The sequence below is a fragment of the Gracilinanus agilis genome, chromosome X (genome assembly GCF_016433145.1).
Source record: "Gracilinanus agilis isolate LMUSP501 chromosome X, AgileGrace, whole genome shotgun sequence".
Lineage (NCBI taxonomy): Eukaryota > Metazoa > Chordata > Mammalia > Didelphimorphia > Didelphidae > Gracilinanus > Gracilinanus agilis.
The window spans coordinates 19189044-19214924 of record NC_058136.1 but is presented as its reverse complement, the minus strand read 5'-3'; the positions used below and the strand labels follow the sequence as shown (position 1 = coordinate 19214924).

The following is a 25881-nucleotide window of genomic DNA, read 5'->3' as shown; positions in this document are numbered from 1 at the left end:
TTTATTTTCATTTTGCTTTCCAAACAGTAGTAAGTACAAAATCAATTAATTCGTAAAAACAAGCAAACTAATTTCCTGGGATCATAAATTCAACCAAAAACTTTCTGAAATTGTAACTCCTCCCCTTTTATTCATAAAACTTGCAACTAAAATTTTTGCTAGGAACTATTCCCATTGCTCCAGAATACAAATACTCCTTTTTTGGTTTCTAGTTTTTCCTATTGTAGCCAATATTCTGAAGAGAACTAATATAGAGCTGTAACTGCAAATGTTCTAGGCATTGCCTTGAAGAGGAGCAGCTGTGGTTGACAATGTAGACTTGCTGAATAAGTATTGTGATTAGTATTTATCATTAGCATCACTCGAGATTAAGCCCTTGGAGATGATTGTTCCTGGGCACAGTTTTAGGAGGATTATTAGAGTGATAGAACTAGTTGTCATGGAGAAGTGTTCTTCCTTCCAAACTTGCTTGCCTTCCATTGGACTCTGTTAGAGCAAAGTTTGGACAGTTTGAGGGTTTTTTTGGAGGGAGGAGAGGGAAGAGAGTCGGCATTTGATTGCTTTAAAGATGAAAATCTTTAATAAGCTAATATTCAGTGTTGAAAAAAGACCTCAAATTTTTCATGTTGTCTTTTTTATGTATTAAATATTTCCAAAAAAGTTTGTGTATTGTCATCTCCAATCCGCCTGGCCCTTTATGTTGGTGATTCAATCCATTGTGATACCCTTGAGCCTAAAATTGAGGCATATTGGGTAAACAACACCTTAAAAATTTTCTTACCTGTCCCTCTACTCCATGTAAGAGGGTTTTCATTTTACAACTTTTTTCTAAACTTAGTATTTCCATAACCACAATCTATCTTATTTTTTAAAATGCCTTCCCACTGTCACATTTTCATTACATGAAAGTATTTTACCCAAACCTATATTTTTAAATTCTTTATTCAGTCCACCTTATCAAGACTCCTCTAATCCTGTGCATTAAGAAGTAACATTACTTTTAGACTAGTATTTGAAAATAAAGTTGCTTCTTAGTTCACAATGGTTCTCAGGCATAGGGAGTGCCTTTTAAAATTCATTTTCCTCACAGATTAATGTCTCTTTCAAAAATGGATCTTTTGGGGGTTGACCAAGCTTTTGAATTTGTGTTCTACTTGGGTTTACCCTTGACCTTCTGGGATTATGAGTTTATACAGAATACAGTAGTGTGTCTTCACTGATTACACAGAACATAGGATAATTGGGTTCTGTAGCCAACCCTTGCTTCCAGACATATTTTCAGAGTTTGATTTTAATCTTTGAGGCTTTATATAGTTTGAGCTTTCTTCACTTAGAGATTTAACCTTCTCTGGAGAAACTCTCAAATAAAGTTTGTGTTGCCTCCTGCTAACAGTTCTGAAGTTTGAATCCCAAGGGTACAAAGACAAGTTGGGGATTCCGAGAGAACACACTTGTCTGTTTTCATCTTTGTACATATGCTTGAAGACCTTAATAAATAAGTGATTAACTTCAATGGATCAGTGATCTCAAGGGTGGGAGTGAGTGACTCACACATTTAAAAAATGAATTAAGGAAAGTCTAGTATGCCTAACTAGAGTTTTTATGGCATATTCCTTGGCCCTTGGCAAGTTTTGTTACTTTTACCTCCACAAGAGTTTCTGCATCTGTCCCTTTCTCATCAATCATGAAGTTTCTATCCTAATTCAGTTTTATTATTTTTTTACCAATTACATGTAATAATGAATTTGCGTAAGTTTTATGATCGAACTTAATCTTCCTCCCTCCCTTCCTTCTCTTTCCCCCTCCCTGTGTTGGCAGATGATTCTTCTGTCCTAGCTCAGGCCTTCATCACTCTCCTAGACTGTTGCCATAGTCTCCTAATTAGAATCCCTTCTTCCAGGCTGTCCCCTCTCCAATCTCTCTCCAGGTTCCCTTTCACAGAGCTGCCAAATTGATATGTCTAAAGCACAGGTCTGACCATTTCTCTTCTCTGCTTAGAAATCTTCCAGGGATCCTCTTTTTTAGGATAAAATAGAAAATCCTCAGCCTGGCATTTAAGGCCTTCTTCCAAGGTATTTTGTATGATTTTAACATATGGGTGAGTGATACTTTGTTTGAAGGGAGAACCTTTAAGGCATTGTTTTGCTCTATAGAGTCAAATATTTTTTTAGAATCAACAAATACTTATATTCTCTGCACCTTTAAGTCAGTTGTGGAAATAAAAATATGGTTTGCCATAGGATATTCTTTATAGAAGCTTGCCTCTTCCCTTTTAATGTTGTTACTTTTTGGTTCTCTCCTATATTGTCCTTCACTTCTGTTTATTTGCACTTGCCCTCTCTTTGTTTCTTTGGCGTTGTTTGTCACTGTGGATTCAAGTTTCTCTGTCCTGCCAATTTTTTCCCATACAGGCCATAAATTCTACTTTTATAATTCTTATTTTTCTTTTAAATTATTTAAGAACATCCTTCCAGGGTTCCATGATTTTGGGAATTCACAGGGTCCTCTGTTTCATCACGGAATGACTAGATTTCTTTTCTTTTGTCTTACAAGATTTATTCAGAGATGTCTGGATGCATTTAGATGATCTAGAGGCTCTCTTCACTTCTGTTAATATCTTAGTTTATCTGCTTGTGTTTAAGATCATTAGCTGAGTTTTTGTCCTCCTGAAATCCTTGGTAATTTAAATCTTTTTCATTTATATGACCCTATCATTTTCTGACTCCTTTCTTTGATAGCATTCACCCAGGGTTGGACCTCAAAGTTGTCTCAGCTTCCTACCTTGCCAGAGAATTCCTGTTTTACTGGCTTTGATTTCTGCTCCAATTGACTTCTGAGGGGATAGAACTCATCCCACCTGGGTGCTGGCCAAGTCCCCTTTCCACTCAGACCTAGTGGAGTCCTGCCCCAGTTAGTTCCTTTTCTTCTTTAGTTCTCTGTCTGAGTACTCTTCCAGTACAGAGGGCTGCCATGCTCTTAGCCAGAGCAAGTTTCTGCCTTTTGGTTTTCTGTGGCACAAGGTTGGAGTAAGGGGTGGCAGTTGAATTCTGGTGCATCTTTACTAGAGTGGGGTGATGAATGGAAGAGGGGATATGGAGTGAATACATTAGGTCTTAGGACTTATCCTTCTCGATTCTCAGATCATTGGGTTATTGCTTAAGGGTTCTTAGTATCTTAGACTATGGAGCTAGCTGAAATTAAAAATCCTTGCCCTTAATTCCTATTTTGAAGAAATTTGAGATGCAAGGATTGGAGAAAGTCCTCCATCTTGTTGTTTGTGATCCAGCATTCCCATTCCCTCTTCAGTGATGCTTTCAATATGCATGTAGATTGTGCTCATAAAAGTTTTTTATGTAGTTAAGAATGTAGCATGCGAGTTGGTAGGTTCTAATATTCTATTCACTCTTGTCACAAATAATATAGTCCAAGGCTCTCCCCCCCCAAATACCTTTGGTGTCTTCCTCTCCTTCAGATTCCTTGAGGATTGAGCCCTTAACACCTTCAGAATTGTGTTATTTTGTTATTTCTTGCATTTCTTGCATACTCTTCTGGGTATACTTAATTTAGTTTAACCTATCCAACTAGTTTTCCATCTCAGTAGAGGTGGGGAGACACTCAGCATTGGACAGAAAATCAAATAGAGAGAGCACTCACGGGGAGTTTGGAAGTTTACACAGAAAGGCAGTACAGGAAGGGAGGTTTCAGCAAGAGGGGACAGGTTTGGAGTTGAGGCATTCAGCTGCGACAGATTCCTACTGGTATTGAGGCCTAAAAAACAGTTTACTGGAATATCACTTTGCATGCCTGAAACTGCATTAAAAAACATTACAACATTCCAAGATGCTTGAAGACTAACTTTTGTGGTAGACTTTGCCAAGCTCAGGCAGTCTGCTTCTGACACGATAATAATAACTTCGCTTGCAGCTTTGGTGTGCTATTTTCATGTCTTTTTTCAAAATTTAGATATGAAAGAGAATTCAGGATACTTATTTCTTTGGTGAGTCTAAACTCTTCTGAGCAAGCAGAACTTTAATAAGAAAGGGCAGCAGATGAAAATTCCACTTGGGCAAGTATTTTGGTCTAGTAGGAAGGCATCAACAAGCCTTACTGATGAGGAAGAAACCACAACCCTCTTTTTGTAGCCTGTTAGCATGTCCTCTTTATTACTACTTTCTTCCATCCTGTACTACCTGTAAAGACACCGAGATTCTAGCTCTGCCTGTGTCACCAACTTCCCATGATACCTATGACACATCAGTTTCCTTTTGAGGACCTCAGTTTCTTCATCTGTAAAATTAAAACAGTTGGATTAAGTTATTTTTAAGGTTCCTTCCACTCTATAGTATTCAGCAATTAAAAGGTAGAACAACTGATGAACTTGTTCGGTAAAAGTTAGAGTAGATAGAGAATGGTAAAGTGTTGTGTTGGACACTAGGAGTTTCATTTCTTTCTCAAGATGTGTATTTTTTCTTGCTCTGGACTACAGAGTAAATGAAGCGGCCCTATACCTTTCAAGCCAGACTTTTGTCCCAGAGAGTCACTCCTAACCTATGTAATAATACTGGATGACCAACCTGCAAGGCTAACTTATAATTGAAGACAAATGTTCTTGGATATGTGGAACAAGTAGGTCACCAAAGAGATTTCCCTGAAGTGAAAGTCCACATGGCAAACCCAATTTTTTTCTGTTGATATCTATTTCAGCTGCTGCAGCCCAAGCAATTGCAGAAGAAAGAAGAAATCAAAGTGGCACTGCTATCATTTTAGCTCCCTCCTCAAATTTAAAGACATCAACTAAGCCAGGTATAAGTCATGCAGGGCTTGTAATAGCTCTCACATTGTCATCTCTGGCATTTGCCAGTATCCTGTTAACTTTTTGTCCATTTATTTTTATATAGTGATAGATGGCTCTATTCTGAAATCCGATGAAAGACAAAGACTGGCAAGAGAGCGCAGAGAAGAGCTGGGAAAACAACAAGGTATATTCGAGTTTTCCTTTTTCAAAATGAGTGACTATGATCTTGTCAAGGTTAGATATTGCCAGATGGCTTATTTGCTTTTTGTCAAGCTGTTTATGTTATATAATATAGCATTCATGGCTATGAGATTAGCGACAGAGAACCCAAGGGATATGTTTGATTAGGTTAGATTTCTTAACTTTCTTAAAAAGTAAGTTCTGTTCTGGGAAAGAAAGGGAAAAGAAGAACAGCAAAGTCTTTATTTTCTTAAGACCAAGATTTTAAAATTATCTGAATCTTCACACTAGTGAGAATGAATACTAACAGAACTAATTCTGAAGAATGAAGAACATCAACCACAATGCTTAATGCAGATAATACAGGTCTCTTTTATTGCTTTGCTTATAAATAATATCTTGCATTTAGATAGTATTTTTTAGTTAAAAGGCACCACCTCTGAATAATTAGTGTGACATAATGGCAAGGGTCTTGACATCATGCAAAAAGCCTGGCCTAATGTGCCAGCACAAACACTTAATTACTCTCTGATCTTGAGCAAGCCCCTTAATCTCTCTGGGTCTGTTTCTTCATCTATAAAATGGAATAATAATACCACCCAGTGTAAAACACCATATAAATACAAATTGTTCTTTTAAAGCTTAGGCAAGGAATAAAAATTTAAAGTCCTAAACTGATGCCTCAGTGTGGCATAGAAGTGAGTAACCCTGGGTTCTAAAGCCTGTGGCAACTTTAGCACATGTGTAGCCAGTCTTTCCAAAGGCAGGAAAGCTGCCATGGCAGCAGGCCCTGAGCCTTAGAGAACTTGTGAGCTGCTCCATTGACGGTGACAGTACCAGATAAAGGAAGTCACAACCCTTAAAGTATTGAAATAAGGATCTAAACAAGGAATCCTTCCATAACCAGAAAGAATATATTGTATGCTATATCTCTGTTCTAATGCCCTCCAAATAAGCTGGCAAAACTAGTTCTTGGCTTTATCCAAATGAATTCTAAATTACCCTAGTGTTTGATGGAACAGCTCTCTGTAGCGGAGTGGGAGACTTGTTTTTAGACCTGCACAGATGTTACCTAGTCATCCTAAGGGAGGAACTATGTGGACATGGTATAATGTTATGCTTTTGCCTTATGTGCTATTAGATTAATTCTAGGAATGTAGAAACTTGTGTACAAGTCTATAGAAGATGAAGCAAACATTAATTCCTTCCATTTTGGATAGTGGGGAAGGGAAAATTAATCTTTTAAAATGCTGTATTTTGGTCTGGGGTTTTGCTTCTATTGAAATTAGCCTGAGTGTTAAATTGTGATCTATGTAATCATGTCCTTAAATGCTATAGATCACTACCTATTCATACCATCTTATTCTGTGTGCCTATTCTCTATTTTCTTTCATAAATCCACCATAGGGAGCCCACTAGTCAAGGCCTTCTTCTTAAACAGCACTATAGGTTTCCCATTTATTATTTCTTTCTTTTACTATGTGATTAATCCCCCAGCTTCACTGATCATACATCTCCTGGATATGCCACTTCTTGTGTGCAAGTCATTGTCAGTAATATCCTCTAGCTTACCCCGAGCCCCAGGCTTTCCATTTGGGTCACTTCCAATTTTGATTCTCAGAAGATCAGAGTGTTCCATGGTTTATAGTTATATAGCTTCACTAAGAAAAATACTGGTGTTAAAAAGGTGAGTATATGTTTTGGGGAGCAGATTGGGAAGAGTTGCTCAATTCGCTAAAAGCAATCCAACTAGCTTATATTCTGCTCTTCAGCTTTGAGCCCAACCTCACTGATCTATAGTTTACAGATTTTTCTATTGAAAATTTGGACAATTGCTTTTCTCCATTCTCCAGCAGAAGGTACCTTGTTTGTTTCCCATTATTTCTAATTAATGCTTTATTCTGTTCTGTATAATTCTTAGCACCCTCTGCTCCCTCTTCTACAGCTTTGCCCCTTCTTTTCAGAAACCGAAGTAGGACTCACTCTAGTAATGACCGTTTTGATTATTCTTTTTCATGGATTGCTATGGTCAAACATTTGAGCACATAGTGGCCAGCCTGCTGATAATACATTGGACTGGTCTTCAGGTTGCAGGGCACTCTGAGATTGTACTCAGAGCTTTCCTAGCAGAACCTGCCAAAGTTTGTGCTTAACTGTCATGGTTTTCAAGGACCCAGAGTTATCTAAAAGCCACATGAAGCATTGGAGTAGGACTTTGTGGTAGTTATATAACCTAAATACTGGTGTTGAAATTTGAGCACTGACTTCCAAAATAGCCTTGAATTCTCATGTTTGAGATCTCTAGATACAGTTGGTAGAGGACCTTAATACAATTAATTCTGTGATGGTTTTCTGTGTATACTTAACAGGTCTTCAGCCAATACAAATGACACCTAGTTTGACTTAAATAAAAGGCAGGTCGTATCATTTTAGGAAAAGGGGTGAATAGCATTTGCTTCTTCTTTCTCCATGTGCTTTTTTTCTTCTGTTTTTTTTTAACAATACTCTTCGAATATTGTAGCTTTTAAAGAAATACAGTTACTTGAGAAAGAAAAGAAGGCAAAACGCCAATATGAAAAACAGATTGAAGAAAGACAGAGAAAGATAAAAGAACAGAAAGAGAAAGAACAGCAACGACGAGCAGCTGTCGAAGAGAAAAGGAGACAAAAATTAGACGAAGAAAAGGTGGGCTATATGTTTGCTTAATGCTTCTGAACCTTTCTCTGGGCAGGTCACTTCACAGCTCTTGGCCTCAACTTCCTTATCTGGAAAAATGGAACCAGAATAGCATTTACTTCACTCTCCTGTGGTTATTTTAAGGATTATATGAGCTAATTATCTTAGCAAAGTGTAGGCACTGTAGAAATGCTTCTTCCCTTCCTTTTCCCTAATATGGTACAAATAATCCAAGCCCACTCTGGGATAGTTTTCTAACAGTCTTATGCCCTTCTTTGTTTCATCTTTTCTCTTACTAGCCCTTTTTATGGAAAACCAGATTTACTACACCTTCTCTTTTTCCCCTTCCTCCTTCTATGTTATATCTGTCTACTTACTTCATCTGCTACTGGATATTAAGGCCTAGAATCTTCATGAGTAGTTGCTTCTCAGCTCAGAGAATAAACTCCTCTCCGGCTAAAGGAACTGGACTGCAGTTTGCCTGTGAAGACAACAGACTGTAGAGCTGGGCAAGGCTGGATCAGGGCCCACAGCAAACTGATTGCTGCTTCATTTTGTCCAAAGCTCCTTGCCCTTGCCCTTCTCTCTGACCTTGATTTTTTTCCCTCAGCCATATGTAAGCTACCAAGGATTTTTCTAGTGTTTCTTTTGAATGGGGACAAGGTTCATCTGAGACTTTTTCCACACTGTCCCCCAAACAAGCTCTGATCTCCTGGCCCCTTCCTGCCCCCCCTTCCCCAATCTTTTCTGCTTCTTGAGAGGAGGCAGGGGTTCCCAAAGATGGAAGTGAGGCATGGGGGCAGCATATAAAAGGCATGGATATGGGAGGTTGACTGTCTTATATTGGAAACAGCAAATAGTTCAGTTTGGCTGCAGTTTGGGGAGTGGGGAGTTGGGGGTAAATTGTGATAAATCTAGAGAGGGAAGCTGGAGCCAGACCAGGAAAGACTTTAAATGTCAAATGGAGAAAGACACATTTTTCTAGAGGCACTGGGTATGTTTTGAAGCTTCTTGGACAGGGAAGTGATATGGTCAAATCTCCATGATAAGAATGTCAATTTGACAATAGTGTAGAAGAGGAATTGAAGGGGAGAGAGCTTTGATACAGAGAGGCCCATTGGGGGCTGTTGGAGTTAACCAGGCTAGAGGTAATGAAGGCCTGAGCTAGAGGGCTTGTGGTGAGTGGAGAGAAGAGATGTTGGAGAGCCTGAATTGATGAGACTTAGCAAATAATTGCATGTGGGGGAAGAGTGAAGAGTTGGGGATGACTCCTAAGTTGTTAATTGGGGTGACTAAAAAAAGGGTGGTAGCTCTAAAGCCTCTCTTATTGCAAAAGTAGAATCTAAATGATCCGGAATCCTTGGGAAATGAATCTTTTCACCTAGCCCTGTTTTTAGGATACTTTTAAAACACCAAAACTTGAAAAAATATTTGAATGGAAATATTTTTAAAATGTACTTCTTCCATTCTTCTTCCCTCAAACAGAGCATATTAGAAATCACTTAGTGTAATCTTGTCTCAAGGGCATCATTATGATCGTTAGTTATATATAGTGACAACTATAGGAGTCATTTTAGCATTGTAGGATTCTTTACTTCCAAACTAAGTTGCTTCTGACAGCCATGCTCTTTGAGTTACTCTATCAGCTTTTTATAGTTTTTCTCTTGCTTCTCAGTGTTGTCATCATGCTTGTCCTACTTCTAGAGTGCTGTTTCTAATCTACTGTGGTCTTCAAAGCCAGATAAACAATCTCATTAGATTTATGTAAGTGAAATAAGAGGACATAGATTCAGATTGTCATTACAGTGACTCCTATCAGCAGAGCACTTTGCTATGTTATTTTTGAGAGGTTAGGGTTAATAAATAAGGGCTTATCCAGGACAGATGTTATGGGGAAATGATTTTGTAGTCTCTTCATGTACTTAGTGATATTCCTGATATTTGAGTAATAGTTTGTACCATGTTCCTTATGTTAGTTCATTCAGCTTGTGCCCCACAAAGAGTCCTATCCCATTCCAGGTTTTTGCAGCCATCTGTGACAGTCGTACAGGTAGAATCAAGTGCTTTGTATTTGTCCCAATTGATCTTGACTTTTGGTGGGGTTTGGACCACTTTTCACTTCACTAAGATCATGGGAATAAATGTTTCTTTTAATAAAATAACACTTTCATAATAATGCTTAAATAAGATATGTTGTCACAGGCACTTTTTCATTAGGCCATTTTGTGGTCTTATAAAGTGGGACTGTAGATCCCGTGTTTTTGTTTCTGTTTATAGTATCAAGAGTATTGACTCGCATGTAGCTTAAAGACTTGATATTGATGCCCAAAATTAGAGTGTCATTTGCTTTCATTTTTGAAGTTTCAGAAGTTGCATTTATTTTAGGTTATGACACATATTTTGAATGCTTGAGTGCATTTCTCCAAATTGTTAGGTGTCCATGTTGTCTGGCATACCCTCCCAGTAGGATAGATGAAGACATACGTACCAGAGTTAGGCTTGGAATATTTTTTGCAATCAACATCAGATGAGTAATTAGGGTTGAGAATCAATATTATTTTAGTATAGTTTTTCTTGGAAAAATTGTTTGTGAGCAGCAGTGCTTCAGAAGCAGCTAGCTGAGGCTGCTCTGTTTGGGGACAGCATGGGTGAAAAGTCCCATACTTGGAATTGGGAGGCCGTCTTTGAGTCCTGGTTCAGCTCCCTCCCCTTGGGAACCTTGCTGAGCCTTACATCCTTGGGTTGCCTCTTTCCTTACAGCATCACACTGAAGAAAGGGCTATTGAAATGATCCAATACTGTGGAATTGGGAGCCATTAATAAGAACATTTTTATAACATGATATAAAAATCTGTTGATCTTTATCATAATCAATGTGTAGAACACAGAATGCAAAGGTGACTTCTCCCTTTCATTAAATATGCATGGATGTATGTAGTGTGAATATGTGTGTGTATATGTATGTATTTTAAACTACTGATTGCTAATATACTTTGACAGATTGACTTGTCCTTTGCTTCTGAGGTGTTTGCTCCTCTGTATTTTCTATATCTTCAAAAGGCAGAGACCACTCTCTTTTCAGTAGCTTTATCTTAGCCCCCAGAGAAATAACCATGTTTGTCTAGGGACTTTGTAGGGATGATGTTGCTGTGATATTGTTATTGTGAAAGGCTGAGTTACAGGCCTTCTGTCCCTGAGGTTGGCTTTGTTTAATTTAGAATTTCACATTGTGGTGTAGTGAAGTTTCAAAAATCTGTGAGACAGGAAATCAGTCTTAATCTGGAAACATCATTAACAAAATTTCTGTATGGCACGCCAGTCTATGTGACTGTAATTTTAGCCTAATGGCTGTCTAAGTAGCCCAGTGGACAGAGAAAGAGCTGGATTTGGAGTCAGGAAGACTAGAGTTCAAATCCAACCTTGCACACTCACTAGCTGTGTGACTGCGGGCAAGTTACATCAATCTCTGTCTGCCTCAAGTTCCTCCTCTGTAAAATGCAGATAATAATAGCATTTATCTTCTGGGGTTGTTGTAGTGATCAAATGAGATAAGATTTGTAAAGCACTTTGCAAACCTTAAAGCATCATATAATTGCTATCCATTACTATTGCCATTTTTTGTTATTATACTAATGTCCGTTTAGAACAATTGATTTTCATCACTGAAGCTTGATTTTTAAAAATCTGTTAAATAATGAAATCTGGCAGCCTGCCTGAAATTTGTATGTTCCTAGAATAGTGTGTAAAATGACCTGTTCTTTTAATGCTCAAAGGGGGTTTGCTATCTAAGAATCCTGCTGTTTGTTATTTTATGAAACCGAAAATCCTCCCATATACTTGTGGGAATAGAGAAGCAGTGGTCTGTCATTAAAATGCTTACAATTTGGGGAATAATGATGACAACAATAATGCTAGACATTTCTATAGAACATAAAGATTCACAAAGTGCTTTACAAACATGCTCTCTCCTGGCCTTCATAAGAATCCTGGGAGGCCCCATTTTATAACTGAGGCTCAGTTTAAGTGACTTGCCAGGGTCCCACAGTATTAGAGAAAGATTTTGAACCCAGTTTCCTGTTGACTCCAAGGTGAGTGTTCTTCCTACTACACTTTACTGTCTTGTGCTCGGAAATGATATAAGATAGCATCTAATTAGGTGCTAAATTAAATATTTAAGCTACATGGATGATATTGATAGTAGGCCCTGTGTGTTAACAGAAAGAGGAGAAGGATTCAGTTGGGCCCCAAATTGGTTTCCAGGAGTTTATTGGGCCTTGAAAAATTGGATTAGGATGAGGGGTTTTGGGGTCAAAGGGATGAATATAGACTATAGGGAGGCAGTGACTTGGATATCCTATACCTTTTGTGGAAATTCATAGTTTCAGATATCAGAAATGCTTAAGCAAAGAATAACTGTAATTATTTTTGTAATCCAATTGTACGGTAGCCCAGAGTTCTTAACAAATAAGAAGAAACAAAACAAGAAGCTAGTATTTAAAATCTGTACCTCTACTCACGGGGTAGGGTCTCATTATAATTTTCTGAGGGTTTTTTTCCTTCAAAAAAACCTTTTCAACTTACTGTTTTGGTAGACACTATAAAAACTATTTGACTTATATTTCCTATAGTGTAGGGACATAGGAGGGCATTATTGAATAAAAAGATGAATTGGAAGTGATTATTGACTTTTTATATAACCATATTCATTTGCTTTTATTTTACACATTATATTAGTTAATTGAAATTCTGCTTGCCATCTCTTCAGATAATATTATTACTTCTAAAGTATAAGTACTATCACTCTCATTTTATTTGTTTCAATATCTTATTCTAATTTTATTCAGCCTGTCTTCTTGGGTTATTGTTAGCATTTTGTTAGTCCAGAGTTAAATGTTTCTTTAGTATAAGTAATTAACAGTAACTTTAAAAGCCGACAATATAGTTAGATTTAAAACAGTCACTTCTATGAAACAGCTTTAGACATTGGAGATCTTACTAGACATTATTTTCAGCATAAGGGCTTGCCAACTATGTCATAGAGGGGCTTCCTATACAGGTACAGGTTGGACTAGAAGGCTTCTGAGATGCCAAAAAGTTCTGAGATTGTGCAGTTCATCTATGTTCCTACAATTCTTTTTACATTTTGGCTTAAAGTATGGGGTACATGGGTGGAGGGAAGTTGTATAAACTCTACGTAGAGTCGATACTAATGTAATGGCTACTTATTTATTTTTAAATGTTAAATAGGAACATTTTGAGGCAATGGTTAACCGTACTTTGGAACGTAGCAACCGCCTGGAACAGCGACAGAAGAGATGGTCATGGGGAGGCTCTGTAACACCAGATTCAGACAGCAAATCTGGTAATTATTAGTAGGACTGATTCCCTAATATGAAAAAGAAAGCAATCATAAAATTTTTAATGTTATTAACCCAATTTTAACAGAATGTTTATTTTCATATGATTTTTTTAGTGTTTATGGTTAATAATGGTTAGTAAAATGAGATTTACCATAGAGAATTAGCATTATTTTGATATACTAAAATGAAGAGGTTACCATTTTAATAGTTTAATTTCACTAAGACTAAAAAACCAGTAGATTCATCTTTAATTCTTGTGTTGTATGAGACTGCTTATTTAAGCACAATAATTTGATTAGCTTTTTTTCATAGAAAAAGTGGCCCTTTTAAAAATGTAAGTTTTAACCTTTTAATTTAACAGACTTAAGTTAGCAAAGTGAACAGAATAAACATTAATAAGTAGAAAAAAGCATCTGAAGTACTGGAGGTTGGCGAATTGGACAAACAGGGATCCAAGAATTTCTTGAAACTTTATTTTGGATGGTTTATTTCATCAGGTGTGTCACTCACAGAAATGTCCATTTGACTTTAAACATTCGTGATTATTCATGGTTGTTTTAAAAACATATATTTTTATTAGTGTTATTGGTGTTTTATTAAAACCACTGTCTACATTTTTCCATCTGTATCATAACTGTTTTTCTGTTTAGGTTTGTCAAGTGCTACCCCACCCAATCCTGTAGATTTAGTTGACAAACTACCTTCTTCCACAGAGCCACAGACTGAACAAGGTGGATCCAGTGGTATTTTTTTCCAAAATTCTTGCTTGCTTACTGTGTACTTTCAGCTAACATATGCTGCTGTAAGCTTCCTTTTCATTAGTTGTGATGAAGTAAGCCATCGTGGTAAGGAAGTAAGTCACAGAATCAGAGGTGTTATTTATAATTCTGGGTCCTGGAAGTATATAGCCTTGTATTAGATTTTGTTCAGGAAAATCTCACTAATTCAGACTAATTTAATTCCGCTTTACAAACATATGTTAACTACCTTCCATGCTCGGCATACTGTGTGCTAGGCTATGCGTGTGGTTAGGACATGATCCCTGCCCTCATGAAAGTTATGTTTAGTATAGTCAGAAGAACATGATATGTAAGTTATTTTAGTAGGAAGTGTGCGTAGTATGTCTAGTGTGCATAGGAAAGAAACGGATGAAGAAAACACCATGTGAGAGGCAAGAAAGGGTCAGAGGAAGCCTTATGGAAGAGAGAGCAACATTGGAATTGGGTAAAAAATGAGGCAAGGGGAATGTTTTCTAGGCATGAGGATGCTATAACTAAAGGCAGAGAAGTGGGAAAAGTCAAGAGTGAGTTGAGGGACTAGAATAGGAGGAAAGCTCCAGGATGAGGAGGGTCTCGACCTTTTGGCTAAGAACCTTAGACTTCATTCTTCAGGTGATGGGGAGTCATCAAAGGCAGTGATGAGATGAGCATTTGGGCATTGGCATGTAAAGTCAGCTGGGATAAGGGACCAGCAAGTTTACTTTAATATTGTTGTGGCTTTGGCCAGTCTGAACTGAGCTGTGATACAAATGCTTCCTAAGAAATATAGCTATATACTTAAAAGTACCTATAAAAACTTACACTGGTTGCTGATTTTGCCTTGCTAGAGGTTCTTTGTGGGGTCGCTTTTAGATATTGATATACTTATAAACAGAGAAATGATAAACTAGACCCTCAGAAAATGTTCTCAAAGTTGACAACTTCCCCTTTCTATGAGTGTGCTTGCCTGACTGATGTATTTATTTAGCGAGCTCTTGTTTCAGAAAAACAGGAATGATGAACATTCCATCAAAATGATTGCAGATTCCAAATTGGTCTATTCTAAATTAAAGTGATTTTTTTTGTATTAAAATTTCACCCTGGGTCAGAATAGACTGTTGGTATGTTGTGATTTGAGAGAATTCATAGAGGCCCCAACTGTCCAAAAATATAATCCCTCACTAATTTTATGGTACTTGAAAATCTGCCAATAGAGATCAATTCCTTGAGATGGACTTTTCTGGTGTCGAGCTGCCAGAATTCCTATTAAATTTTAGAGGTACTGTATGAATTATAATTCCCGTTAAAATGTAGATGCCCTTGATAGCAGGAATACTTTAAAATACTATTAGGCACCTTAGCTGAGGTTAATTGGTAGCTATCCAAAGAACAAACCATTGCTAGGAATGATACATAGGATAGGGATGCCCTTGGAAAGGCCTGAATGGCAGGGTTGGAGGGAAGACTGAAAGAGGAATTAAGGATACATTACAGATTAATCTTGCCTAACTCACAGCTTTGCCAAGGACCAGTTAGTCCTTGGCACAGTCCCTGTACTCAGTCTAATAAGGGACTAATAAGAGAATACAGTTAACAGCAATACTATGTTTCAAAAGTATGTTTGAGATGAGATAGATGGCTATTCAGAAACCAGAAGAACATTTGTAACATGGCTTGATGACAAATCTGGCTCCTGTCTCCACGGTAGAATTAGATATTGCAAGTAGAGCTGTAATGACATCCTAGGAGCAATTTTCCATTCCTGGCCTGGCCTTTGATTTCAGCCCCTTGCCTATACTGGATATTTGGGATCTTGGACATATCCTTATTTCACCAGTGCCTACCAGCTCTGAGGTTTTTGAGAAGCCAAGCATTTTCCTGCCTGTAGTAGTCAATAGCTGTTTGGTAATACTGCTACTGGTATGCCAGTTAGTATAGGAGACCAATTTTTTTAAATAGTAAAGGTTTAAGTGAAACATTTTTTCCTTGCATAGATACTTAATTTACTTCAATTTTTCTGTACTGAGATTTTTCTGTATTCATCCGTTACCACTGGAAAAATCTTGTCATTTTAAACATCTTTCCCGTCTTAAACATAAATTTTACATAGGCAATATTTCTTCTACGAATTATTTACTTCTGCCTCTTGTACTTTGACACTTTGGAAAAGGATGGTGTTTCCTGTTAAATTAGTAAAACAACTTTTAAAAAAGTTGGCATAGTCTCTGGAATGCTATGGGAAGAGTAGCAGAGAATTCAGGTGCATAAAGTATTTCTTTTTTTCTTGTTTTGGAATTACTCAACAAGCCTGACTTTCAGAGAAGCCTTTTTTTAATGTACCTTGTTCATTTAAATTTCTGAAAACAGTGATTATCATAGCTATATGGCAGGCAGCAGCTCATTTTTACAAACTTATAGCATCAGAATTGCTGCCATGTAGCAAATACCCATTAAAGTAGAAGCTTAACACTATAGTAGGTGTAAATTGAATTACCCAATTTATTTCATAGAACAAAATATTCAGGCAATAACAAAGTGGGGATAAGCTGTAAGAGAGGGTGTAAACATAGCTCTGCAATGGGAAGAGAATTGACAAAATGGTTAAAGGTAAGTATATGACCATTCATGTACTTACGGCTTTCCATAAGTGTGCCTTAAATATTTATACACTTCAATATTGGGAATAAAGTAGTTAAAATGACAGTATGGGGAAGATCTTCTATCAGACTACCAACCCTGTGTACCAAGAGCCAAAAAACATTCTTTTCAAAAGCAAAACAAAGTGACCAATAGCATTTTGAAGAATGGGTCATCTCATTAAGAAACATTGGAAATAATATTTAGAAAGTAACAGAAATACCAATCCAGAAGATAGCGTTTCTGTTAAGTATATTGATTATTAAACAGCCAGAGATTTGCATTTATGTTCATCTCAGATCCATTTCACTTCCTAGTTTCTTTAATTTGACTCGGTGTCCACCCATTTTGGAAAGTAGTAGTTAGTCTACCACCACTAGAGTTGACAGGGTGACTGGATTCAGTAGATCAAGTGAATGCCCTAGATTTAGTATACTTTAAAGATTTCAGCAAAAGATTTAATTGTGTTTGTCATACAGTGCCCTGGGGAATAAGGTGGAGAAACATGGGCTAGGTGACAGCTTAGTTTGGGGCATTTTAAACTTGTTGATTGACCAGACCCCCCAGCAAAGTAGTTATTAATAGGAGAATGTCACCTTGGAGGAGGTGGAACTTTAGGAGAACAGTACTCTCCATACCTCTACATCTACCTGGTGTCATTGAACAGTTTTGTCCACGACTTAAGGTGAAGACTTAGAGACATGTTTGCTGTATTTACATATAATATGAAACTTAGAAGGTTAGCTAACACCTTGGATGACAAGAGTCAGGAAGGTGACAGTCCTAGCATCAAGAGGCCAAGTCAATAAGAAAAGATTCAATAGGAATAAATGTGAGGTTTAACCTTGATTTCCAAAAAATCAACCCCACAAATCCAGGATAGGGAATGTTTGACTACACATCAGTTCCTGCAAAAAATATTAGGGATTTTTAGTAGACTGCAATCTCCGTCTAAAACTAATAGTGTGACAAGACAGCCAAAAGAAGAACTGCCATTGTAGGCTGCATGAAAGGAAGCCTAATGTCCAGAAGGAGGGAGTCATGAGTTTGGTTTTGGGTAGGATGCTACATTCAGATTGGGGCACTACAACTGGGGCCCAGTAGGAAAGATGAGTGAACTAGAAGAGGGTAACCAGTAACTAGGATGATGTGAGGACTGAAGAATATGCCACACAAGCGTCTCTTGAGGAATGGGGATTTTATCCTGGAAAACAGATGACTCAGGGGGCACATAATTGCTATTTTTAAGCCTTTAAAGGCAGTCTTGTAGAAGAGGGGTTCAATTTATTCTACTTGGCCTCAGAGGGTAGAAGTTAAAGAGAGGCAGATACAGGCTTTTTATAAGGAAAAACTTTCTAACAATTAGAGCTAGCCAAAAGTGAAATGGAATGTCCCAGGAGATAGTTAGTTCCCTGTTACTGAAGGTCTTAAAGTAAAGACTGAACAGACACTTGTTCGCATGTTACAGAAGGAATTCTTGATGAGGTACACAGGTTGGACCAAATGGCTTCTGGGATTATTTTCAGCATTGATACTCTTATATTAATCTTTCACTCCTACCCCCTTCACTAATATAGCCTTCTCTAAAACCTGATACTTAAAAACAATGTTTTATTAAACCATATAGAGCTCTTTTGAAATTGACTCTTAACACATACAAACCTGGCAAAGCATCTTTTGCTCAAGATTTGTCATTTGACAGAATTGATGGTAAGCAGAACCCCATATACTCACAGAGTGCATGTTATTAGATGTTTCATCTGTGCTAGGAACTTTGATAGGTGCTAGGGCTACAAATGAATGCCTGCTAGACAGTCCCTATCCTCAAGGAACTAATCTTAATAGAGAGAGACAATACATCAAAGGATACTGCGTCAGGAGGCTGAGTAGAGATAAATGAATGGTTGGAAATATCCTGAAAGTGCTCTGGAGGCCTGGAACTGAGCAAGATAAGGCCAAAGTTCACCTGTCAAAGCCCAGGGAACTGAATCCACTTTTGGAGGTGACAGCCAGAGTAAATCATCAGATCAGCAGTATTGCGACTGAGCCAGTCTGCTGAGACCTGGAAATGGCCTGATTATATAGTATCGATTATTAAAATGTCATTATAACAACTTTCATTGATAGAATGCTTTATGGTTTACAAAATAATGTGAGAGGTAAATAGTGCAAGAATTATTAGCCCTATTTTAAAGATAAAGTCTCCAAAGCTAGTTTAGTGGAACCCCAACCCTTTTCTCTTACTCTTGTACTGGGACAACTGAGTGTTTGCTTAAGGGTATAGAGAATCATGCTAGGTACAGAGAGGATACAATACATAATAAAGGACCTGCCCTCATGAAAAGTCAAAATAGGTCAAATGAATTATATAGATAGTAACAGTCGTCAGGAGTGAATGATAACTGTAAGCTAGACTAATTGGGCAAGACTTTTGGCATTGGCACTGCAGTCTAGGATATTGTGGTTAGTATGTTATATGTATGCTTATTCATATATTCTTCCAGTGGATTGCAGAGCTGAATATATCGTTCTTGAAAATAGTGAATTATGCCATTCCCCACCCCCCACCATTAATCCTACCTTGCCAGAGAGTGCTTCAAAGGACCCTGTACATTAAGCCTCTTGTGGCTCCGGTCTGGAATGAGCCTAACAGAGGCTTTGCTGAAGGGTAGCTAGGTAGCACAGTGGATAGAGTGTCATACCTGGATTCACATCTGACTTCAGATACTTCCTAGCTGTGACCCTGGGCAAGTCACTTAACTCCCATTGCATAACCCTTATCACTCTTCTGTCTTAGAATTGGTTCTAAGACAGAAGGTAAGGGTTTAAAAAAACTATGCAGAGTTTTCCAGTTGTCTATGTTTGTGTTACAGCAGAAGAATCTGCCATGAGACCACTTCCTTAAAGTTCATTTCCTTGTATGGGGAAGAATTATATTTGTGTAAAATGTCAGGATTTCAACAGGGTTATATTTCCTTTGAGGCTTTAAAAATATCAAGACAAGTCTTTTTAATATTTCATTTATTGATATTTTCAGGCTCATATAATTTTAGTCATGATCCAAGAGACCTTTGAATTTTCTATAGCTTCCAGAAGAGGAAATGTAGATATCCCCTGAAAATGGGCAAAACTCACATGTTACTTGAGCCAGGAGGGGTTTCAGATGCGTAGTAGATAGTGCCCACAAAGCATATGGCAAGAGACTTTGGCCCATGTAGGCAGACTGTATATCACTCTGTTCTATGCTGTAATATGTAGAAGTTGACCAGTAGGAAAGACTCAAAAAACACATCAATTTTAGGAAAAAACAAATTATCATCACCTACTTTAAAAACCACAGTGAAAGGAATGGAAGTGGCTGCTGGCTGTGTTAGGCCTTTCTGCGCCTCACTTTACTCAGATGTAAATCAAGGATAATGATAGCCCCTATATCACAGTATTGCAGTGAAGAGCAAATAAAATAATGTGTGTAAAGCACTTTCCAAACCTTATAGCACCTAGACATGAGGTTTTTTTTTTATTATTATAAGAGCTGCGATACAGAAAAAGATAGGCAGCATTTTGGTAATGACACCAAAAACATACCTTAATCCTAGTAGTGTCAGATCTGATTGTAACAAAAAAAACTTTTAAAAAACTTTTAGGAAGTACACAGAAAGGAATGACAGAGAAAGCATAGTTGATTGGAGCCCAAACTTCTTCTTAGGTTCAGGTTCTTAGGTTCGGGCTAGGCGAGACAAAGAATTAGCCAACTTTGATTGGGTATGAGATAGATGAGAGCCTCAAGTCCTTCCGTGTCACTACCTTTGCTCAAGGAAGAACACAATATGAACAAATGAGAGACCTGAATCCAAATCTTCATACATTTTGAGGGGGAAAGGGAACTTTCTTGGTCCTCTAGCCTTAGCCCCTCAGTTTACAGAGAAATAAACAGGTTAAGGGCCTGAGAAAGGAAGTGACTTGTAGGAAATGAAACAGGTAATAAGCAACAGGCCCAAGATTTGAACCCAGATCCTCTGACTCCACCACGCTGCCTTATCCTCATCAAATCCTTATTTTATGCCTGCTTTCTTCAATTTTTCGGTGCCATACTAGGAGAGCTTAATTGGTAAGAAAGAGGACCCTCAGTATTAAGGTGAGTAATTGCTTCTCTGCCAAGGCTTGGTCCTTCTGCCATTGCCACCTAGAAATCAGTTTTTTCCTGTGCTGTAATGCCATGCTGTGTGGTATGCTGGGCAATTTCTTTTGCATAAGCTTTCTTATAATATCTGGTTTTATTGTTTCGAACTGCATTTTGCATATTAACCACTTACTGCTTAACAAAGGGGTTTGTTGATGAGACATCTCTTTCTCTCCCAGCTTATTGTGTCCTATTCTGAAAAAGCTCTGATTTAATTCTATCTGAAATATGTTACAAGTGAGGCCATGTTTGATCTGGAATTAGAACAATTATTGAATTGATAATTATAAGAAACTACTTCCTTAAATATTTTAGTAAATTGGAAATGATTTTTGCTGCTAGCTTTTGCCCTATTTGTTTTAGGATAATGAAGATGTAATGGAAGAAGAAATTGGCTTGAACAAATCTAGTTGATGGAAAAGGACTTTTGAAGATGACTAAAATTACATGTTTTTGTGGATGTTCATTTTTTTCATGTTAGATACAAAACTTTTTTAGTCTTCCTGTTTTCTTTATAAAATAGGTAGTTGATACCAGGACTGTAGGTGGATTTTCAAAAGTAGCACTATGGTATTTTTGAAGTCATTTTGATGTGATCCTTGGGAAAGGTTAAGTCAATGCATTTCTTTTCATCTTAGTTTTAATTTTGAAGTCTGTAATTATGGAAGACTGTCTTTTAGATATAAAAATTTAGCCAGCTCACCAATTTTCTCTTATTATCCATCTCTCCAAGTTTCATAGGTTATTCTAAACAGAGTATAAACTAAACAAAATCAAGTATGCTTTCTACTGACTGTGCCTAAATTATTCCCATGCCTGAAATAGAAATCCATACAAATTTTCAAAAACAAGTGAAATTTGTACAACTTAGAGTTAATGACTTGTCTTGAACATCATGTACCTAATTGTGTATATTCATCCAAGAGCCAAATTACAAAAGTGCATTTTCAGGATAGAATACTTATGCTTCAACGAACACTTGTGATTTGGAGAATGATGTTTAAATATTTTAGCTATGATTATAATAAATACTATTTTTTCCTTTAGGCAACAAGCATACTTCCTCTACATTGAATCTCAGGCCAACAGATTCCGTTATCAGTAAACGTTTGTCTTCATCTTCTGCAACTCTTCCAAATTCTGACAAGAGTAAGTGTAGTTATTTCATGGGTTTCTGTGCAGGAAGATGAACATATACATATACATGTTTATTTTGATTGTATAAATTAATCTTCAGATTCTTCAAGGTTTGAATTCATTTGGGATGATCACTACATTGTTCTTTGAAGTAGAGTAGATCGTATTGTTCATCATCCCTTCAGTGTCATTTTCATTGATGTGAAATCTTGGTTTATTATTTTTTTGATTAATTCTACCAAATGAATTTACTGGACTTGAAATGTATAATTTGCTTTTCGAAGTATTATTTATTGTGACCAAGAGACACTCAGACTTAATGATAGTGTTTTGAGGTTCAAACTTTCTATCTCTACTTACATGTTATAAATAATTTTATTAATTATTATATTTAAGTTATTAATGAAAATTATTCTCTAGAGATTTTGAAATATTAAATACTCTTTGTGACTAGTGAGTAACTAGATGGTATAGAGGTTCAAGTGCTAAAACTGGAATCAAGAAGAGTTGAGTTCAAATTCTGTCTCAAAGTTAGCTTTGTCATCCTGGGCAAGTCACTAAACCTCTCTGTGCCTCAGTTTTCCTCATCTTTAAAATGAAGGAGTTGGACCTGATTCCCTTTAAGGTCCTTTCAAGCCCTAAATATCTGATACCGTATGTGTTTGTGTGTATATATATGTATACATACACACATATCCATTTTTAATTGGCACAATTACTCTTTAGGTAAGACTATCAGGGCATTGGTTAGTTGTGGCTTCCATCACAATTTTGGGTACTCAGTAATCACCTATTGGGTGATAGTTATGTCAGACACTAAGAAAATTCAGTTTTTTCATTAAATTAGCAGAAGCAAATGAAAGTGAATGAAAAAAAGCAGAAACATTTATTAATTTAAACAGATGAAAAGCAGTGGCAGACTACCCTACCGCAGCCTCACTCAGTCACTCCCTGAACAGTGTCCATTTTCTTCAAAGTGACCATTTGGTAAACTCTGGAAGCCAGTGGTGGGGGAGAAGCTGAGGAATGAGGCATTCTTTTCCGCTTGCTTTTTGGTGCTTTATGTGTGTTACAACTAGATTCTTTTTCAGAAGAAAAGTGTGGCACTCCCTTGCAATTTGGCTCCCTAGATCATGTTAAATCATTTGTCTTTATGGAAAATCTTATTTAGATTTGCTTCTATTTCTTGAGGCTCTTTTTTAAAGATATCAGAATGACAGGTGTTTTAAAATTTAGTGTCTCCTTAGGGTATTGATGTTTTCAGTTCCTTAGAATTTTTCCCCTGAACTCAGGATCTTTTTGTAACCAAGCTTATGGTTCACATTGGATGAATTATAAGTATTTTCAGTTCAAACACTTGAAAGAAAGTTGAGGCTCACTTAAAAAATGAGGCTTTAAAGGTTTCAATGAACTTAAAGCTTTCCTGGTTTTTTCTTGGTGCAAGAAGATTTGCTTTAGTCCTTTCTGTTATTGTTATTGGTAGTCATGTAGTAAAATTAGAATAATTTCTTTCCTATAGTAACAACTCATTGATTTGCTTTTTAAGATTTGACAGTTGTTTTCTCTCCAATGAAGCTATGAGGAAGGTAGTGCAAGTCTTGTTATCTTCATTTACAAGGCTGAGTGATTTGCCAGTGGTCACACAGCTAGTAAAAGATCCAAGGCCCAACTGGAGCCTGGAGCTTTGACTCCAAGGCTAGCACTGCCCCTTATACCTCAAGGTCACAATGTAGTAACTGATAGGGCTGGTGTTTAAAAGACAGTAGAAACATAGCTGCCAAGTCTTCTTTTAAGTAATCCCTTCTGACACTCTAGGACTGTTCAGTCTACAAAGATCATCATTACACACAGAAGTAAATTACGAGATCAGAGACATCATATTTGCAAATATTCCTCTTTTAAACCATGAATGATTAGAGCCTTCTGTTTTCCCCTCTACTTGTAGTGGAAATGAACACTTTAGAGTGCATAACAATTTATTCTAAAAGTATTTCATCATTGTATGTTCTCCATGTGTTTTGCACAATTTATAAATTAAGTGGATGGCTTAATTATCAATTTTTGGTGGACAAAGGAACTTGCAAAAGACCCTGCTCTATTTTCATGAATGTGCACTTTCACTTTGCAGCTGCCAAAAAGAAGAGTTGTTCTTTAAGCACCTGGCCTACCAAAAGAAAGGCCCTGAGCATTCTGAGCAGCCTCTACCCATCAAGAACCAGGGCACAACTCATTTTCCCTTGTTTTGTTTTCCTTATAAAACTAGGAAAGTACAAAGAGAACAGTTGAGATTATTCAAATTGTGGGATTTGTAGCATATTTAACACTAATTTTTTTTGGTGGGTAGGTAAAACCTCTTGGACTATGGATTGAAGTGTTGAGATATGATAGTAATATGCATGCACCATGTACAAAATTACAGTGTGCTTATTTTTTATTTGGAGGTCTTTGATGTCATTAAACACTCTATTACTACCCCCTCCAATTGTTCTGATTTCCCATTTGATTAATTATTTTATTTTTATCATAATTAATAAATTAATATATAACAAATCTATAAATAATTTGTTACTATATACATGCTTATGATTTACAGAGTGCTATGAGAAGTAAATTAGCTTAAATTTTCTCAGTGCTAATCTGTAAGTAAGATCTGGTAAGTAGTAAATCCTTATTGCCAGTGTGGGAAGGAAAAATGATCAATTCCAGATTCTATTATTTAAATAGTTTGTTTTCAAATAATGTTCCTTTGCACTTGGTCTTCAGGAGGAGGAAGGAAGAGAAGAAGCTTATATTTGACTAGATCTGGTAGTGAGCCAACTTAATCTGCACCAGTGGGGTCAGACTCCAATAGAGACATAAGGATCCCTGCAGGCTGCAGATTGACTTAATTTTAAAATGTCATGTTATCTATGTTTTATTGTATTATTATTTATTTTGTTAATTATTTCCCAGTGACATTTTAATCTGGTTCAGTGGCACTTGGGAGTGTTCGCAGGATGCTCTCTTTGATGACTCTAGTTTCCAGACTTAGAAAAAGTGGATAAAATAAGAAAAAAACCCCACATGTTAGTTACTTAAGTGCAGATCCTAAAAGGGCATCTTAATTGCTTTAAAAGTTGCCCTTAAAGTTAGAAACCAAAAGATTTTCCTTCTAAATAAAAAGGTAAACATAAACAGAAAACTTTAAGTAAAATTTGCCAAATATTGCTAGAGGCAGTTCAGCAGGGTGACTACAAGTATACTCCACCCACTGTCATTAACTGGTTTCAGGAAAAAAAACATAATATGAGATGAATGTTTTAAGGAGTAAACACTGTTGAGGCTCAAGCACCATCTGCTCGGAGTCTTGAATAATCTGCCAAATAACATCAAAGTAGAGTTTTGCAATGTTATTGGTAGGGGAAAGGACATAGTATTCATTATACTACATTAATGACACTATCATGAATTGGCATTGTTAGAGGTAATAATAGGATACGCCTATGTAGAATAAAGCTGAGGAGATGATCCATAGGATAATTCTAAGGATGGAGTTGTGTTGGAGGACTCAGTCCACTTCAATCATTTTCACTTTATTTTTAGTGAATTATACAAATTAAATGTTATGGGCCAGTTTTTGCATTTTGAAGCTGGCTTTTTTAATCATCTTTATGACCTGTTTGCACAGTCAGGAAAGTAAGATTATTTTATTTTGTGTACATTCATGGTATTGTGTAATAAACTATTACCTTTTAAGAATGGCTTTATCAAAATGAAAAGTTTCTATTTTTTCAAGGCTCTTTTCCTAACTAACATTACCCTTTGAAACAGCTTTGGATTCTTTCTTCTTTTTTTTGTAAACCCTTATTGCCTGTCCCTAGTAACAATTCTAAGACAGAAAGGCAAGGGCTAGGCAAATGGGATTAAGTGACTTACCTAGAATCACATAGCTAGGAAGTATCTGAGGCCAGATTTGAACCCAGGTCCTCCTGACTCCAAGCCTGGCTCTCTATTCATTGTGCCACCTAGCTGCCTCTTTTGGATGCCTTCTTTTTGCCGAACCAAACCTTTATATAATAGTTACTTCCTTCTCTTAGGTAAAATCCTATTGTAGTGTATATATATATATATATATATATATATATATATATATATATATATATATATATATATCATTGT

At 36.8% G+C, this 25881-nt stretch overlaps 2 protein-coding genes across 2 annotated transcripts in view; one reads left to right on the top strand and one right to left on the bottom strand.

The window, feature by feature from the left end:
• LOC123253517 (transmembrane 9 superfamily member 2-like) overlaps positions 1-25881 on the bottom strand; it is a gene marked incomplete at its 5' end in the record, with an annotated part of 941355 nt that overhangs the window by 799863 nt on the left and 115611 nt on the right. The window lies entirely within an intron of this gene.
• Positions 1-25881, top strand: part of MAP7D3 (MAP7 domain containing 3) — a 72179-nt gene that overhangs the window by 17415 nt on the left and 28883 nt on the right. The window contains 6 exon segments of the mRNA XM_044682727.1: positions 4705-4803; positions 4899-4979; positions 7497-7660; positions 12899-13013; positions 13662-13754; positions 21634-21735. Coding sequence (XP_044538662.1) covers positions 4705-4803; positions 4899-4979; positions 7497-7660; positions 12899-13013; positions 13662-13754; positions 21634-21735 — 654 coding nt within the window.